The sequence below is a fragment of the Saccopteryx bilineata genome, chromosome 1 (genome assembly GCF_036850765.1).
Source record: "Saccopteryx bilineata isolate mSacBil1 chromosome 1, mSacBil1_pri_phased_curated, whole genome shotgun sequence".
Lineage (NCBI taxonomy): Eukaryota > Metazoa > Chordata > Mammalia > Chiroptera > Emballonuridae > Saccopteryx > Saccopteryx bilineata.
Genome location: NC_089490.1, coordinates 199,097,680 through 199,114,212, shown reverse-complemented (window position 1 = coordinate 199,114,212; position 16,533 = coordinate 199,097,680). Strand labels below are relative to the sequence as shown.

General features: G+C 41.5%; 1 protein-coding gene across 1 annotated transcript in view; it reads left to right on the top strand.

Moving 5' to 3' along the window:
- The first annotated feature begins 3,784 nt into the window (after positions 1-3,784).
- HSPA4L (heat shock protein family A (Hsp70) member 4 like) overlaps positions 3,785-16,533 on the top strand; it is a 63,314-nt gene continuing 50,565 nt past the window's right edge. Inside the window, exons 1-2 of the mRNA XM_066233351.1 lie at positions 3,785-4,114; positions 16,214-16,271. Of these exons, the coding sequence (XP_066089448.1) occupies positions 4,008-4,114; positions 16,214-16,271 (165 nt within the window). The 5' untranslated portion in view covers positions 3,785-4,007. The remainder of the gene's footprint in view (positions 4,115-16,213; positions 16,272-16,533) is intronic.

Below are 16,533 nucleotides of genomic sequence, written 5' to 3'. Positions count from 1 at the left end.
CCCATTTTTAAAAATCATATAACAAATACTTCTTAAAAGCTTACCAGAAGATGTCATCATTATATCTGTAAGTAAGTTTTCTTCCTCAATATCTCTACTAAGACGCTCAGTTTATTATAAAGTAGTGTTTATTGTAGCTTATAGCTTTTAATAAAAACAGATTCTAGATCTCAAAGAAATAATTGATAATGACTTCAATGAACACTGTAAACCTGTAGTTAGAAAATAAAAGATATGACATGGTACATCTTCTGACTTATCTTTAAAATAAGTCAAATCTTGCTAATGTGAATATATCTTGGAACAAAAAAAGTCCCTTTGAAAATTAGTTTGTGTATTTTGTATTGATAATAAAGGAAGTTTAAAACATATCTGAGCTTTCTTGATTTTAACTTTATTAATAAGCAGAGGAACAAGATTGTTGTCAGAATTAGGCACTGACATATAGACAGAAAACAGGTTGTGGGCAGTGATTCGTCAGATACAGCCGGGTCTCTGTCCATGAGTCCTTTAGAGACCTGCCTTCTTCAGTCTTTCTGTTCTAACTTCTTAAAGCAGGTATGCTTAACCATTTTAATGCTGTGGAAACCTTTAACTGTAGTAAAACCTATGAACCCCCTATAAATAGCTTTTAAATGCATAAAATAATGTAGGATTATAAAGAAAACTATTTGAACTATGGTTATTAAAGTATTTAAAAATACAAATTTATGACATATAGTAATATGCTTTTAAACATTCCCAAGATCATGTTCTAATGAGTACTTAATTTAATAATATTAATGACCATAAATGTGGTTTGAAACAATATATCCAATAATTATAATGTAGTGTGAAAATGTCTGATTTCTATTGTTGGGAAAAGTCATATTGTTAATGATGTGTACAAATCACTGTTTTGTGATTTGTATCTACATTCATAATTTTAAAAGATGTTGAGTTTTAGTTAAAGGTTAGTTCAAGACAATCCCCCCTTAAATCTATCTTAGTTATGCTCTGGGGGGTCTGGAGACCGCAGGGAAAGGACCTCGCTAGAGCACTGTAGTCACTTGCATAGTCAAATTGGGCTCCTGCTATTATGTAGTACCACCTGCATGAAAAGGGGAAGAAACTGGGGCAGGTGGAAGTTGCACATGTCACATACGGACATTGGTTAGACTTTAGTCATGTGTCTATATGGGAAGGTTGGAAAGATAGTATGTTGTTGGGCAGCCACACACAAGACAAAATAATCGATTTTGAAAGACAAGTAGGAGTCTGCCACAGTTTCCTAAGTGACCCTTAATGTATGTAATCTCATTTTACTCTAATCCAGTGTTTTTCAACTACCATTGTGGACTGGCTGCCAAGAATTTTGTACCAGTCCACGAAAGAGTTAACTACCCTGGTATTGCATAAAGATTATAGATAAACCCAATGATTTTAGTTCAATTCCCCAAGTGTATAATGGTTGAAACCACTGCTCTAATCCATTCCTAACACTGCTACCAAAATATTTTTTAAACTCCAGTCTGATTGTGTCAGTTTCCATCTATTTCAGTGTTTCTAAATATCTCAGCAGTACATCCTGACTTGTAGGTCATCTGGATTGGGGGAAGTCGGGGGGAAGAATTTTTTGCAAGTTATCTGTGAGTTAATATGCCCACTAAAATAAAAAATGGAGTTTTAAAATGAGATTTTATGTCTATATATGTAACATTTTATTCATATGCAAGGGTGCACAAAAGTAGGTTTATAGTTGTGATTATGTAAAAGTTTATTCTTATAATCATCAGCTGCATGTCTTTCTTTTAACTTTATTTAAAGTCTGTCCATCACCATTTATCCCCTTATACCCTCATCCACACCCAGTACCCTCCAACCAATTATGACACTGTAGTTTGTGTCCATGAAGGATTTTTTTGTTCTTTTTTGCCCTCTCCACCTCCCACCTCCCACACCCAACCCCAGGGCCCCCCTCCCCCAACAACTCAGCCTGCTCTTAGGTATGAGTCTGTTCCTATTTTGCTGGTTAGTTCATTTTGTTCATTGGATTCCACGTATGAATGAAATATGATTCTTGTCTTTCTCTGGCTGGCATGTCTTTTTTTTTTTTTTTGGCATATGTCTTTTTGATAAGAATAACTAAACCTCTTTTTGCCTACCCCTGTATGTACAAGCTTTGAATATTAACAAAAAATTTTAATAACAAGTTTCAGAATATTTTGGAATAAGTCTAGATGGTAGTGGGCTCAAGAGGATGATGGCGGCCAAGGCAACTGAAGGAGGTGGGTCGAATCCACGCGCCGATGGGTGGGGCTGGGGTGGGTTCCGTGGGGGAGCGGGTAGCCAATCCCATTGTGCAGGCACACTGTCTGACGGAGGCCCCTCCGGCCAGCCTGCGGTGTCCCTGACTACGGCATCACCCTGGAGCTGCTGCTGCTTTCGCGAACTGCTGAATTGGAGGAGAGGTGTGATTCTTGCATGTAGAAAGACCAGGGTCAGGGCAATACGATACATTACAGTTTCCCAGTATTGCCCTGGAAAATGGACTTCCTGGTGCTCATTGCAACAGCAGTAGGAGCTATAGCCACAGTTGCTGCTGCCGCTGTTGTTGCAGCATTGATAGTAATAAGCATAAATTCTTTTAAGAATTGGCGAACTAGTGACAATGCGAGTACCCAGAAGTCTGGTAAGGAAGTCTGTTTTAAGATGTCAACAAATAGGAAACAGGATAAAGAACTGGGGGAGAAGGAGCAAGAAACATTTGATGAACTGGACAAGAAGTACCAGGGATCCCACGAAGAACTGGGAGAGAAAGAACAGGAATCTCAAAAGGACCTGAACGAGAAGGAACAGGAAACTCATTTAGAACGGAACCAGAAGGAACAGGACAGCCAAACTCCGTTAAGTATAAACCTTGACTTGGTCCCTTCGACCTCAGATGCTCATCAAGTGGACAGGCAGGCGGCCGGGCCTCGCTAGTCTCCTATCCTACCAACTACAGGGTGGACGCGGGAGGCGTCGCCCAGGCTGGCTGGGGGGCGGGGCATGGTGACAGACGCCTAAGGTCTCTTCCCTATAAAACCAGTTTTCAGAGGTGAGGGTTGATGGAGGGGACTGCACTTCTGGAGCTGTGGCAAGGAAGTGACAGGAGGAGAAAGCTGTCAGTGTGCTGGACTCTAGACAGTCTGTCTTTTGATCCTTCCAGCCCCAGTATGGGGTGGGAGCATCCTGGGGAAAAGGCCCTCTTTCAGCCTATCGGCTGCGCCCCGGGGCAGGGCGAGGAGGGCGCGCCGCACAATGGGCGCCACCGCACAGCGCTGGGCGACCGTCACACTGCGCGCGCGGCGGGCGGCACGTGGGCCCCTCGAGGCAGCGAGTCCGGCGGGCTGATGCAGAAGCTGCGCTCGGCCCGCGCGCCCGGCTCGGGCAGCCTGGGCGGCGTCCTGCCGCCATGCCAGGCGCGGCCCCGGTTGCCAACAGCAGCCTGGGCGCCTCGGAGGCCGCGGGCGGGCGCCGCCACCCTGCGCCCCGGCCGCAGTGCCGCCGGCCGCCGCGCGGGGGCGAGAGCGAGCGCGAGCGCGCCCGGCCGCTCCCCTCCTGCCTCCTCCTCTCCGGTCCTCCCCGCTCGCCCATCCCCCGGCTGGCGCAGCCGCCTCCACGTTCCAGATCTTTCTCGAAGCCGCAGCACCTCGGGGAGCCGTTGCCCGAGCGCTGACGGAAGCGGCCGAAGCCGAGGCCCGCGCGCCCTCCCGGGCGGCCGAGCGCGCAGGCGCAGAGCGCAGTAACTGCCGGTTGGAGGCGGCCGGACCGCAGTGGGAACCCAGGCGGCGCAGGCTGCGGTGCGGTGGTCTGCTGGCTCTCCGCGGCTTCCCGACGCGCTGCCCCCGATTTAAAGCGCAGTGACTTCGGGTCACCTCCCCTCCTTTGCTTCCCATAGGGGTGGCAATCCCTGGAGCAACAGCCTAGAAAAGGACGCGGTCTCCGTGCAGGCGGCCCCGGCTCCGCGACCAGTCAGCGGCGGGATGTCCGTGGTGGGCATTGACCTCGGCTTCCTCAACTGCTACATCGCTGTCGCCAGGAGCGGCGGCATCGAGACCATCGCCAACGAGTACAGCGACAGGTGTACCCCGTAAGTGCCACGTCCGGCCCTAGCCGCGGCCCTGGCGCTGGGCCCGCCGATGGCCCCGGGGATGCGCGCCGAGCGCCGGGGTGACAGGTGCAGCTCCCCGGGCCGCCCGCGCCGCGGGGCTGCTCCGGCGGACCGGGGACTCGACTCGAGCAGTTAGCGCATGTCCCCTGTCGGTCCCCGCACCCCCGCCTGGCTCCCCGGCGGCCCTGCTGTAGTTTCCGGCAGGGGGCTGGGGTGGACCTGCTCGACGTCCCCGGCGCTGGAAAACCGCCCTCGGGTACTTTAGTGGAGCTTGCGGGGAATTTTCGGCTGCGGACGGACGTCCGCCGCCAGCGGAGTCAAGAGTTCTGCGTTCCTTCTGCCCTTCCTCCTTCCCCGTCCCTCTGCGTGTTAACGTTCTCGCAGAGAGTAAAGGAAAGCTTAGCCTGCACGGGTCAGAAGACGAGGTGTAGGGTCATCTGGCCCAGGCCTCCACCCCTCATTTTTTTTTTTTTTTTTTTGGTTTTTTGTTTTGTTTTGTTTTTTTGAGAAGCAGTTGAGGTTTGCTGGGTTCTACCCCACTGTCCTTGAGAATTTGAGGTGATGGAACCGGTTTCCAGGGGGTGTGTTGATGGTGCATTACTAGGGAGAGAGAATCGGCGTTGGCTTCGTGGACGGGTATGCACCTGCTTTAATGGGAGGTGGAGTGAACACCTATCCAGAAGCCTGTGTACAGAATGGACAGTCGGCGGGTCGCAGCCTTCTGTCCTGTGGAAACATGGTTGTGGAGTGAGTCTGTTGTGAAACTGGATGAAAGACTTAAAAGGAGCGGCATTGTGTCATGGAAACGTGCTCCCACACGCTTCATTGTTTCTCTGGGCTGGGAAGTTTGTTGGCAAAGAAATGAAATTAAGGCCGGGATATGCAAAATTGGATCCTTATTGTGGGCTCTTGTTACTGGTCATTTTATGAGGAAACCAAGTTTCCATGTCTTATTTCCTATGCAGAGGTCACTAAACATTAATTTGACCCTTCAGAATGGTCTAAAATATAATAATTTAAATGTAAAACTAATTTTAACCAATATCAGTGTTAAGCTAAGCCTTTAAATGATTAAATTACAACAACTCTGAAAATTTTTAAGCATGTCAAAATGTTGGAGTATCTTACTTAAAGCAGTCTGCATTGGTTTCTTTGAAGAATATTCTAGGTTTTATATCACTTTTTCCAGATATAGGCATTATATATATTTCTATTGAAATTTTGAATCTTTATATACTGGAATATGAGCGTAGGTCAGTTAATCTTCATTGTACTGTTAAACTCTTCTTTTTACATGTTTTTCTGTATAATGAGAGGCTGAAATAGTACTTGTGAACTATTTATGACATCTCTACAAGATTTTTTATGGTATGAATTTTGTTTATTTAAAACAGTATTTCTCACCTTTCTCAAATTGAAGACTGCATGAAAAAAGAACAGTGCTTTGCTGAGTTGTCATTAACCGTGGAAACAGTGTTGCTGAGTGTCTACACCAGGGGTCCCCAAACTTTTTACACGGGGCCAGTTCACTGTCCCTCAGACTGTTGGAGGGCCGGACTATAAAAAAAACTATGAACAAATCCCTATGCACACTGCACATATCTTATTTTAAAGTAAAAAAACAAAACGGGAACAAATACAATATTTAAAATAAAGAACAAGTAAATTTAAATCAACAAACTGACCAGTATTTCAATGGGAACTATGGGCCTGCTTTTGGCTAATGAGATGGTCAATGTGCTCCTCTCACTGACCACCAATGAAAAAGGTGCCCCTTCCGGAAGTGCGGAGGGGGCCGGATAAATGGCCTCAGGGGGCTGCATGCAGCCCATGGGCCATACGTAGTTTGGGAACCCCTGGTCTACACTCCCTGACTTGCACGGTAAACCTGGCTAGCACATGCAGAAAAGGACCAGGAAATAGTAGTCTCTCCTTTTCAGCAGAGTGGGGATTAATGGGGGCAGCCTTTGGCTTCAGGGACTTAACCCATGAGAAAAAATGAGAGGTAGGGTAGACATTCCCTTAATCCTTAAAGCTTTATCCTGAAAGATCAGAAACCAGAACTGTAAGACAGATACTGCCTTTCTAGACTCAGAAATCTTAGTAGTGAGTCCATAACTCTTTAAAGAGCCTGGCTAGGCTTACAAAGGGAGTTCTTTGAAAATTAGGATGCTCATTTGAGTCTTCTAGAGATCTGTTACTATTCTTGAGCATATTGGCTGATTCTTTGTGGCTGAGATTTAATATACTTCTGGTTTGTGTGTAAGAGAACCACTACCAATATCTAGATTAATGAGCCTAACAAACTAGAAATTTCCAAGGTGGAAGGATCACATTCTTAATTTGCTTGCATCGGCAGCTTGGCCCGTCTTTCCCGTATGTACTATAATTTACCTCAGGCATGTATCTTGTATTGTACGGAATTAGTAGTTCATTGTAGTCCAGGTTTTTTAGACTAGGTAATTATTTTGTGGGGATTAAATTATTGAGTGAATATATATCTCTTCCTGATCCCGGGTACTTATTTATTGAATGCCTATCTGGCAAAAAGCATTATAAATAGTAAGGGATGTGTAACTCTTCTAATACTTCATACTAGTTAATAATACATGCAAACTGGTTTTTCAAAAAGAGTGTTTTCCATATTCCAGTTGCTGACATCAAGGTAATAAGACAGGTATTTCTAAGATGCAAATACATTATAAAAGGATTCTGTGGAAAAGAGGAAAGAAAGGCTTGATTTAGTTGGTGTTAGCATCCATACATTTTCACATGTGTTGTTGTTTTTTTTTTATTTTTTTGTATTTTTCTGAAGCTGGAAACGGGGAGAGACAGTCAGACAGACTCCCACATGCACCCGACTGGGATCCACCCGGCACGCCCACCAGGGGCGATGCTCTGCCCACCAGGGGGCGATGCTCTGCCCCTCCAGGGCATCGCTCTGCCACGACCAGAGCCACTCTAGCGCCTGGGGCAGAGGCCAAGGAGCCATCCCCAGCGCCCGGGCCATCCTTGCTCCAATGGAGCCTTGGCTGTGGGAGGGGAAGAGAGAGACAGAGAGGAAGGAGGGGGGGTGTGGAGCAGCAAATGGGCGCTTCTCCTATGTGCCCTGGCCGGGAATCGAACCCGGGTCCCCCGCACACCAGACCAACGCTCCACCACTGAGCCAACTGGCCAGGGCCATGTGTTTTATTCTGTAACATACTTGATTATATACATAGGAGGATACTGTGTATAAACCAGGGACAGTTTAATGAACAAATCATTGCTTAATTTTGGCTTATAACTAAGGAACCAAGGCCAGATAATTTAACCTATTAATTCTTCAGATTTCACCTCTGTAAAGTTGGAGTGTGTAGCCTCTCCTCTCATCTCATGCATAAATTGAAGCAGGAAAAAAAATTAACATGCATAAATTGAAAAGGAAAAATTTAGCTTAACTTTTTCTGAACATTTTCTTTAAAAAGTTTTTTAACAAATAGTATGTGCTCATTGTAACAATATAGGCACATTAAAAAAAGAAGTTAGGCCTGACCTGTGGTGACGCAGTGGATAAAGCTTTGACTTGAAATGCTGAGGTCGCCAGTTAGAAACCCTGGGCTTGCCTGGTCAAGGCACATATGGAAAGCAACAAGTATGAGTTGATGCTTCCTGCCTCTACCCCCACCCCGTCACTCTCTCCTCTATCAAAAAATCAATTAAAAGAAAGGTGAAATTAAAAATTATAATTCTTCCACCCAGAAATAATTCCTTCAAATACATTTCTAAAAGTAGAATTAATGTGTGCAGAATTGAAAGGTTTTAGATATGTTTGTATTGTTGTTCACTTAAGTAGAGATGTGGAGACTGGAATTTCTAGGCTTAATTATATTAAAGTGATTAGTTTCACACATGATAAAAGAAACTGCAGCCAGGGATTCTCATTCAATACCAGGTGAAAGCATGAGGTCACCTAAAACATGCTGCCTATGTTGATGATAGTGCTTCCACTGTCATCTATACCTCAATCATTCTCTAGTTTGGTGTTACCACCGTCTTTTTTCATAAGAAACCTAAAGCACGGTTAAGTATCTTGGCCAAGAACTAACTAAGCAATGCAGTGGATTCGGTATCAGGCCGCTTGACCCCAGAACCCCGTAGTCCTTCCATTCTCCTTTGCTGTTAGGATGCTGTACACAAACTGGGTTAATGGGGTAGCTGGGCAGTTACTGGACAGAGAAGCATCTTTGCTCTAATATCGACAAACTCATCTATTTTTGGCTAGTTTCTAAGAAATACTATCGTGCTTTAAAATGTTTTAATTTCCTAAGTTATTTTACTAACATAAAATTTTAGTTTAAACATTCATAAAAAGCATACGCTAACACAAAATATGTTAGTATAGCCTGACCTGTGGTGGCGCAATGGATAAAGCGTCGACCTGGAGTGCTGAGGTTACCGGTTCAAAACCCTGGGCTTGCCTGGTCAAGGCACATATGGGAGTTGATTCTTCCAGCTCCTCCCTCCCCCTTCTCTCTCTCTCCTCTCTAAAAATTAATAAAAAAGTTAAAAAAAAATTAAAAAAAATATGTTAGTATAAACAGGAGGAAAGCAGTGTGGAAGACTAGAAACTATTAACAGTGGGTGTTTCTTGGAGGTAGTGCTTTAACATAGAGTCTGTAATTTGAATTCTTATGAACATATTTTACAATAAGGAGAATAGGTTTTTTTAATGAACTGTTATTTCAAGAGATTTTTGTTAGGTATATTGTTTTATCATCAAATTCTGTGTGATCAGAGTTAATATTCAGGTCCCAGAATTTCTGTTTTTGTTATTTTTCCCTATTTCTTTACCAGTACATGAATAATCTGACAGTATAGGAAAATATTATTTATGCACTACATCTCAGGTGTTTAGGATGTCCTCTTCAATGTATAAAAGTAGAAATCCCTTGCACTGGGATATATTAAGATTTTTTATATATTTCAAAAGTTAAAATTCACAGATTAAGAGTGGCTATGGTTGGATAGGAGGACTTTTCATGGTGATAGTATTTTGGGGGAAAGAAGAGGCTTTTGCTTTTTTTATTAAATATTCTTTGTACTATATGAGTTGTTTCTGTTTATACGTTTTGCCATTAGCTTATATCAACTTTGATTTAGAATATTGAAGAATTACACAAAGTAAATCTCCCCTTTTGTGCCTTTCCAGCTATTTCCAAAACTTGTTTGTTCCTAGTTTTACACAAATATGTGAATATATATACTTAACTGGGATGTTTTTCTAATTTGTTAAAATATTTTTATTGCTTGATTTTACAGAAAGAGGAGGAGGAGAATAAGAGCCATCAAACTCATAGTTGCTTCACTTTGTTTATTGGTTGCTTGTTGTATGTGCCTTGACCAGGCAAGCCCAGGGTTTCAAACCAACCACCTCAGCATTCCAGGTCAATGCTTTATCCACTGCATCACCATAGGCCAGGCTGGGATGTTTTTCTATTTGATTTTTAACAAAGTGGAATTACATTATACATATTTTACAATTGCTTCTTTCAAAGTATATTGCAACATTTCAAACATATACATGTGTCTCTAACGTACCTCATCTTTTTAATGGCTCTACTATGTTCCATTGATAGATACACTGTTGTTAGTGGAAAATTTGAAATATTTTACTGTTGACAAACAAAAATTTAATGAATGTCTTCACATTTTTTAAGCCATATTGTGCTGCGATGTTTAGAAGGGCAGATCACACTTGAGCATGCCAAAGCTAGGACCTTTGGGTGGGTGTGAGTATCATGTACAACAAAATGAAATGTACAACAAAACATAAAATTTTCAGTCATTGCCTTGAATTTGTGGGTGAGAAATTCTAAAAGATTTCTAGAAGGCAAAGAATAATAAATACAGTTTACATAATATCTGGGTTTGAGGTGTTTCAAATGCCATTGGCAGTTCTTTTGGTATGTGGTCACTGCAGTACAAATTAATGAGCATAGCCATATAGCCATGTTCTGATAGAATTTCATTTAGAAAAATAGATGGCAAGTGGTAATTTGCAAACCCCTGGTCTAGAACTTTCAATTTACTGTGCAATGCTATTTGTCTCTGAACTGTTGAATTTTAAGTAAGATAATCAGCTTTATAAATAGTATCTCTAGGCCCTGGCCAGTTGGCTCAGTGGTAGAGCATCAGCATGGCATGCAGGAGTCCCGGGTTCAATTCCCGGCCAGGGCACACAGGAGAAACACCCATCTGCTTCTCCACCCCTCCCCCTCTCCTTCCTCCCTGTCTCTCTCTTCCCCTCTCGCAGCCAAGGCTCCATTGGAGCAAAGTTGGCCTGGGCACTGAGGATGGCTCTGTGGCCTCTGCCTCAGGCACTAGAATGGCTCTGGTTGCAACAGAGCAACTCCACAGATGGGCAGAGCATTGCCCCCTGGTGGGCATGCCAGGTGGATCCTGGTCAAGCGCATGCAGGAATCTGTCTGACTGCCTCCCCATTTCCAACTTCAGAAAAATACAAAAAAAAAAAAAATGGTATCTCTAATGTAATAATCTAATAGTTAAATAATATATCTAATTTAATGTATCTAATCAGCTTTTATAAATGTGATTTCTGTTAATGGTTTCAAGTTATGAACAAATTTATTTATGAATTATGCTTACTAAAAGCATTTGGAAACTTAAAAAATTTTTTATTGTTTTTATATGTTAAAATTTTTTATCCATTGTCCACACTGAAAGATTGGAAAGCTTTTGTGATTACTAAGCATGAGGCCTAAAAGAAGTCTTATTTTTCTAAGAAGGCAAATGGTAACAATGAGTTTTTTAAGAACATTTGTCACCCACCTCCTCCTGGGGCAACTTTTTTCCAGATAGTTAAGTTTGGGAAATAACCAGATTTTTTTTTAACTGCAGAACTTCTTAGTAGGTCCTTTAATTTACTTATAAACATTGAAACACTCCAGGAATGGTTGTTTTTCTTTCCCCAGACTTTTTGACTAAGAAATCATTTTCCACAGAGTAATATTTAGGAAATGATGCTATAGGTCAGTGGTTCTAAACTATGTAGAAGCAATCCCCTCCTTCCCCCCTTCCTCTGCCTGGAGCACACGTGACAATGTCAGAAGATATTTTTGGTTGTCACACTGGAGGTGGAGAGGGAGGAAATGCTACCAGCATCCTGCAGGTAGAGGCCAGGAATGATTCTAAAATGCTGCACTGCACAGGATAGCCCCATGCTGCTAACAAAATTGGCCCAAATGTCAGTAGGGCCAAGGCTGAGAAATCCTACTTTATGGACATCTTGGCAACCCTAGTTGAAATTGGTAGTGTAAGCTGACCCTATGATTTAAACCAACTTATTGCCCTTTCACATCATTATTAATTGAGCTGTATTCTTAGAGTCTACTTAATGATAGCCGAAGAGGCTATAAATCAGCGGTTCTCAACCTGTGGGTCGCGACCGCGGCGGGGGTCGAACGACCAAAACACAGGGGTTACCTAAAGCCATTGGAAATACATATTTTATTTAAAAATGTATTTGTATAATAAATACATATTTTATTTAAAATGTATTGTATAATAAATACATATTTTGTTTAAAATGTATTGTATAATAAATACATATTTTATTTTAAAATGTATTGTATAATAAATATGTATTTTCCGCTTTAGGCGACCCCTGTGTTTTGGTCATTCGACCCCCGCCAGGGTCGCGATCCACAGGTTGAGAACCGCTGCTATAAATGGTTACTGTGATCATATGGAAACTGGCAAGGGAAAGCCGGAATTTTTTAAATAGGGCTATTTTTAAAGTGTGAATGGTAAATTCGAGGGATTCCGAATCCTTAGTGGAGATTGACAAAGAAGAAACAGATTTACAGTGCTGACCTCTTAATTGAGAAGTCTCTTAGTCGGCTGGCAGTGTGTTCTCCACCCCAGTCATGCTTGGCATTATTAAAATGGGCTTTATGAGACAGAGAGTTAACCTTCAATCTTAAGGGACAGTGTAAATATAACTTAAAGTGATAACTGTCATTTGATTTTATGCCCTTCCTCTACTGAAAGGAACATAGGACATTTGGAAGTTCTGCTTGTTTGTTTAGAGTTCTGTGGCATTCTCTTGAGAATCTGTGATAACCACTATGGTGACAACATTAGACTGAATATTACAGATGCAAGTTGCACTATAAACACTCCTTTTTCTTAGGTGTAAAATAGAATTTCTAAGTGTTAGTTGAAAGTGCAATATACATGGATTACATGATACACATTTGGATAAACAGTTGAATATCTTTTCTTATAAAAACTTTTTATCTGCCTAACATGTGATACGAGGTGCCTATTTACCTTGGTATTACTAAAGTTATGAAGAAGTTTTGAGGGAGAAAGGTATTTAACTTTTTATTTTTCTGAAAATCCTTGACATTTATATAATGATTGTGTTCTAGAATATTTTTGACAGAAAACTGAAGGAAGAAAGGAGTTTGAGGATGGTTTTCTATATATTGAAACTGGGTACTTTCAAGCTATAACATTAAATTTTTTAAACTTTATATGTCTACTCTCAACTAAAGAGAATATCTGGTAATGGCAACTGTTTAGCTTTCTCTGTGAAGTGATATATGTGTGAAGCATATTTCAAAGAATCTAGGACTTAATAAATGATAATTGAATCAATGACATGAATCTAGTGTTCCAATAGAAGACAAAATCTTGAGAATTCAACATAAGATTTTCTGTGCACACAATTGCTGATAGTCAAGTAATGAAAAATTAAAAGTATTCAGAATTATGTCCAAACGATAGAGTAGACAGAAAGACAAGTTATAAAGTTGGCTAAGAGATGGCTAATCAGTATCTTCTCTGATGAGTTTTGGGGGCAGTGTTAACCATCCACATGGATTGCCATATTGGGGCGCACGTATCTGCTGTGGCAGAGGCTATGTCGAATCTGGGAGTTGTTCGTGAGAGATGTGAAGATGTCACCTAACCCACTGATCTCTGCTGTGTCCTCGTTTTCCCGTTTTCACCAGCTCACAGTTAGAGAACAGTAACTTGCATTCCCTTCTCCATCTGTTCATCGCTTTCCACATTTTCGTTGTAATTATATCTTCAGTGTCCCCAAGGTTCCCCAATCTCAGCACGTCCGAAGTGGAGCTTCCCCAAACATGTCCTCCTTACAGGATTTTCTTTCTCACTGAATGGCACCCACTGTCTGTCTTTTCTCTTCTGCAGAATGGAAACCTGGATATTGTTCTTGACACTTCCCTTCTCTGTTACCTACTCTAACACTGTTCACTGAAAGTATAAGATGAGCCACATACATTTTTATATGTTCTCATGGCTACATTAAGAAAGATAAACAGGTGAAATTAATTTTAATATATTTAACTCAATATAGCTAAAATCTTAGTAATCAGTATGTTCCATTTATTTAGAAACTACCTTTACTATGTACCAGATAATAATCTAGGCCAATTCTATCCAGAACTTTGCATTGTAATGTATTTCTGTTCTGTTCTCTCTGTACTCACTGGCCATGTGTGGCTGTTAAGCACTTGGAAGTTGGCTATTGAGCACTTCAACTATGACTAATGTTAAAGAACTGAAATTTTTACTTTTACTAATTTAAATTTTTCTAGTCACATACAACCTGTGGATGCTATATTGGACAGTGCAAATCAAGGCATAAGTGTATGTATCTACCCTCATGGAGTTCACAATCCAGTATGGTGATACAGTCAATAAATAAATAAATTGTATCAAATGGTCATACATTATAAAGAAAAAGTAAAATTGAGTAAACAGTAGGAGATGTATGTGTGGGAGGAGTAGGAATTTTGTTTATATAAGATAGAAAAGGTGTCTCTGATAAGCTGACATTTGATCAGAGACATGAAAAAAGAGCAGGAACCAATATGGATATATCAATATTTAGAAGTGTTTCAATAAGAGAATAGCAGGTACAAATGACCTGAGGTAGAAATATGCTTTCCCTATTCTAGAAATGACAAGACCATTGTTCCTAAATTGAAGTTACAGGGTAGATAGAGCAGCCAAGGACCAGGCTCTGAAGGGCTTTATTAGCTGTTAGGGGACTTAAGCTTTTATTTTGTGAGACAGGACACCACTGGATGGTTTTAAACCGAAGAGTTTCATGACTGTTGGGCAGATAAAATGTATTATGCTCACTTTGTTAAAGATGGAGGCCGTAGCCCAGGTGATATTAATGTGTGTTGGGAATCCTTGTAGCCTGGGGCTTGGTTTTGGGATTAAGCCTTTCCCACCCTTTTTGATGTGGGGTGGTACAATCCAATCATGCCTCAGAGAAGTGACTTTGTATTAGAGACTTCCCTATTTTGTATATTGGATTAGAGGTTGTGAAGCTACAGTATAAAATGGGGGCGGAATGAGAGTTTGCGCGCTTGGTTCCTGAGATTAGCAAGAGAGAGCAGAGGAGAACAGAGAAAGGCCACGTGGAGGAGGCCAGGAGAAGCAGCCAAGATGGCGGAGTGCTGAGTGAGATGCCAGTTTGTGTAGAGTTTGTATCTGGGATAAGGAAGGAGATGGGGAACTGAGGAGAATAAGTCTGGTGAGCTAGAAACCTTTGATTCTAGGAAACTCGGATAAGTCAGTGGCTTTGTGAGCACTGAGTGTGACTGGGTTTTGGAGCCCAGTGTGTATTTTTACTTGCCCGCCGGGTGCAAGGTAGGATTAAAGGCTATGGCCCACCAGTTTTTGGCTCCATGGTTTCTTTACCGACTGTCCGAATCCAATGCGAACCTGCATGGGCTGGGCTGCTCTGATGGTGGCCCTGGTCTTAGATACTGGCTTTACAATGACCTTAGTTTTTAAGAGGATTACTCTGGGTATCATTGAGACTAGACATAAACCTAACTACTATAAATGTCCTTCTCAACAAAACATAATAAAATGTTTTCTTCTCTTTCAAGTCTTAATTCAGAAATCACCTCTCCTGCATGCATTTCCTAAAACCTTATCATCCAGAAGTGATTAACCTCTTTTTTTGCTACCTTCATTCTGATTTTTTCAATAGACTATAAATTCTTCAGAGAGTTATTGTAGCTAGTATACACACAGTATCTGAAACTATTTGTTCCTTAAATGTATAGTTACCTGTAATTACATCTGAAATCATAGAAATACTTTTCTTAAATATTTACATGAAATGGTATTTTAATGATAATGTTACTCTATACTTGCTTTTTATAAGCAGAATTACAAATAAATGCAGAAATTAAACAGCATTTTGTTGTTTAAAAGCACTTGCCTATATTCACTCATTTAATCCTCATACAGCCTATGAATAGGTGTTATCATTACTACTATCTCCCAGATGGGAAAATAAGGAAATAATGGTTAGATAACTTCCACATGGTTATTTAGCTGTTATGTGGCAGAAACAGGATTTAAATCCATGCAGCCTGTCCTTACTGAATACAGTTAATTTTATTAGCGGGTCATACCAGTAGAATTTAAAAAACAATTTTGTGGACTAACAAAGTGTTGCTACCTATTAGCACATTTTAAAAAATTATAACATTTACTCTAATCACTATTCCTTTACTTATAAAAGTTTAAAATATGTAAAATTCTGATTTTTGGTAATCTCTTTTAAAAATAGTACATGACTAGCTTGACCAGGTGGTGGCACAATAGGTAGAGCATCAGACTGGGACATGAGGAACCCAGGTTCAAAACCCCAAGGTTGCTGGCTTGAGAGTGGGCTCACCAGCTTGAGCATGGGGTCACTGGATTGCGTGTGAGATCATAGATGTGACCCCATGGTCACTGGCTTGAGCCCAAGGTCACTGGCTTGAACCCAGGGTTGCTGGTTTGAGCAAGGGGTTACTCACTGTGCTGTCACCCCCACCCCCTGTCAAGGCACATATGAGAGAGCAATCAATGAACAACTAAGGAGCCACAACAAAGAATTGATGGTTCTCATCACAAACACACAAAAATAGTACATTAATGTATTAATCTTTCTATTTTTGTATAAAGTGAAGCATAGCACATTGATATAAAAGCACTGTGGAAACAAACTTTGTGTCTTTTTTCCCTCTTTAGGGCCTGTATATCTTTGGGATCAAGAACTCGTGCCATTGGAAATGCAGCTAAGAGCCAGGTAAAAATTTTTTATTTATTCATTTTAGAGAAGAGAGGGAGAGACAGACAGAGAGAGAAAGAGGGAGGAGAGACAGAGAGAGAGAAGGGGGGGAGGAGCTGGAAGCATCAACTCCCATATGTGCCTTGACCAGGCAAGCCCAGGGTTTCGAACTGGCAACCTCAGCATTTCCAGGTCGATGCTTTATCCACTGCGCCACCACAGGTCAGGCCGAGCCAGGTAAATTTTTAATGTAGGTGTTTTGATTTAGAGCAGGTGTCCC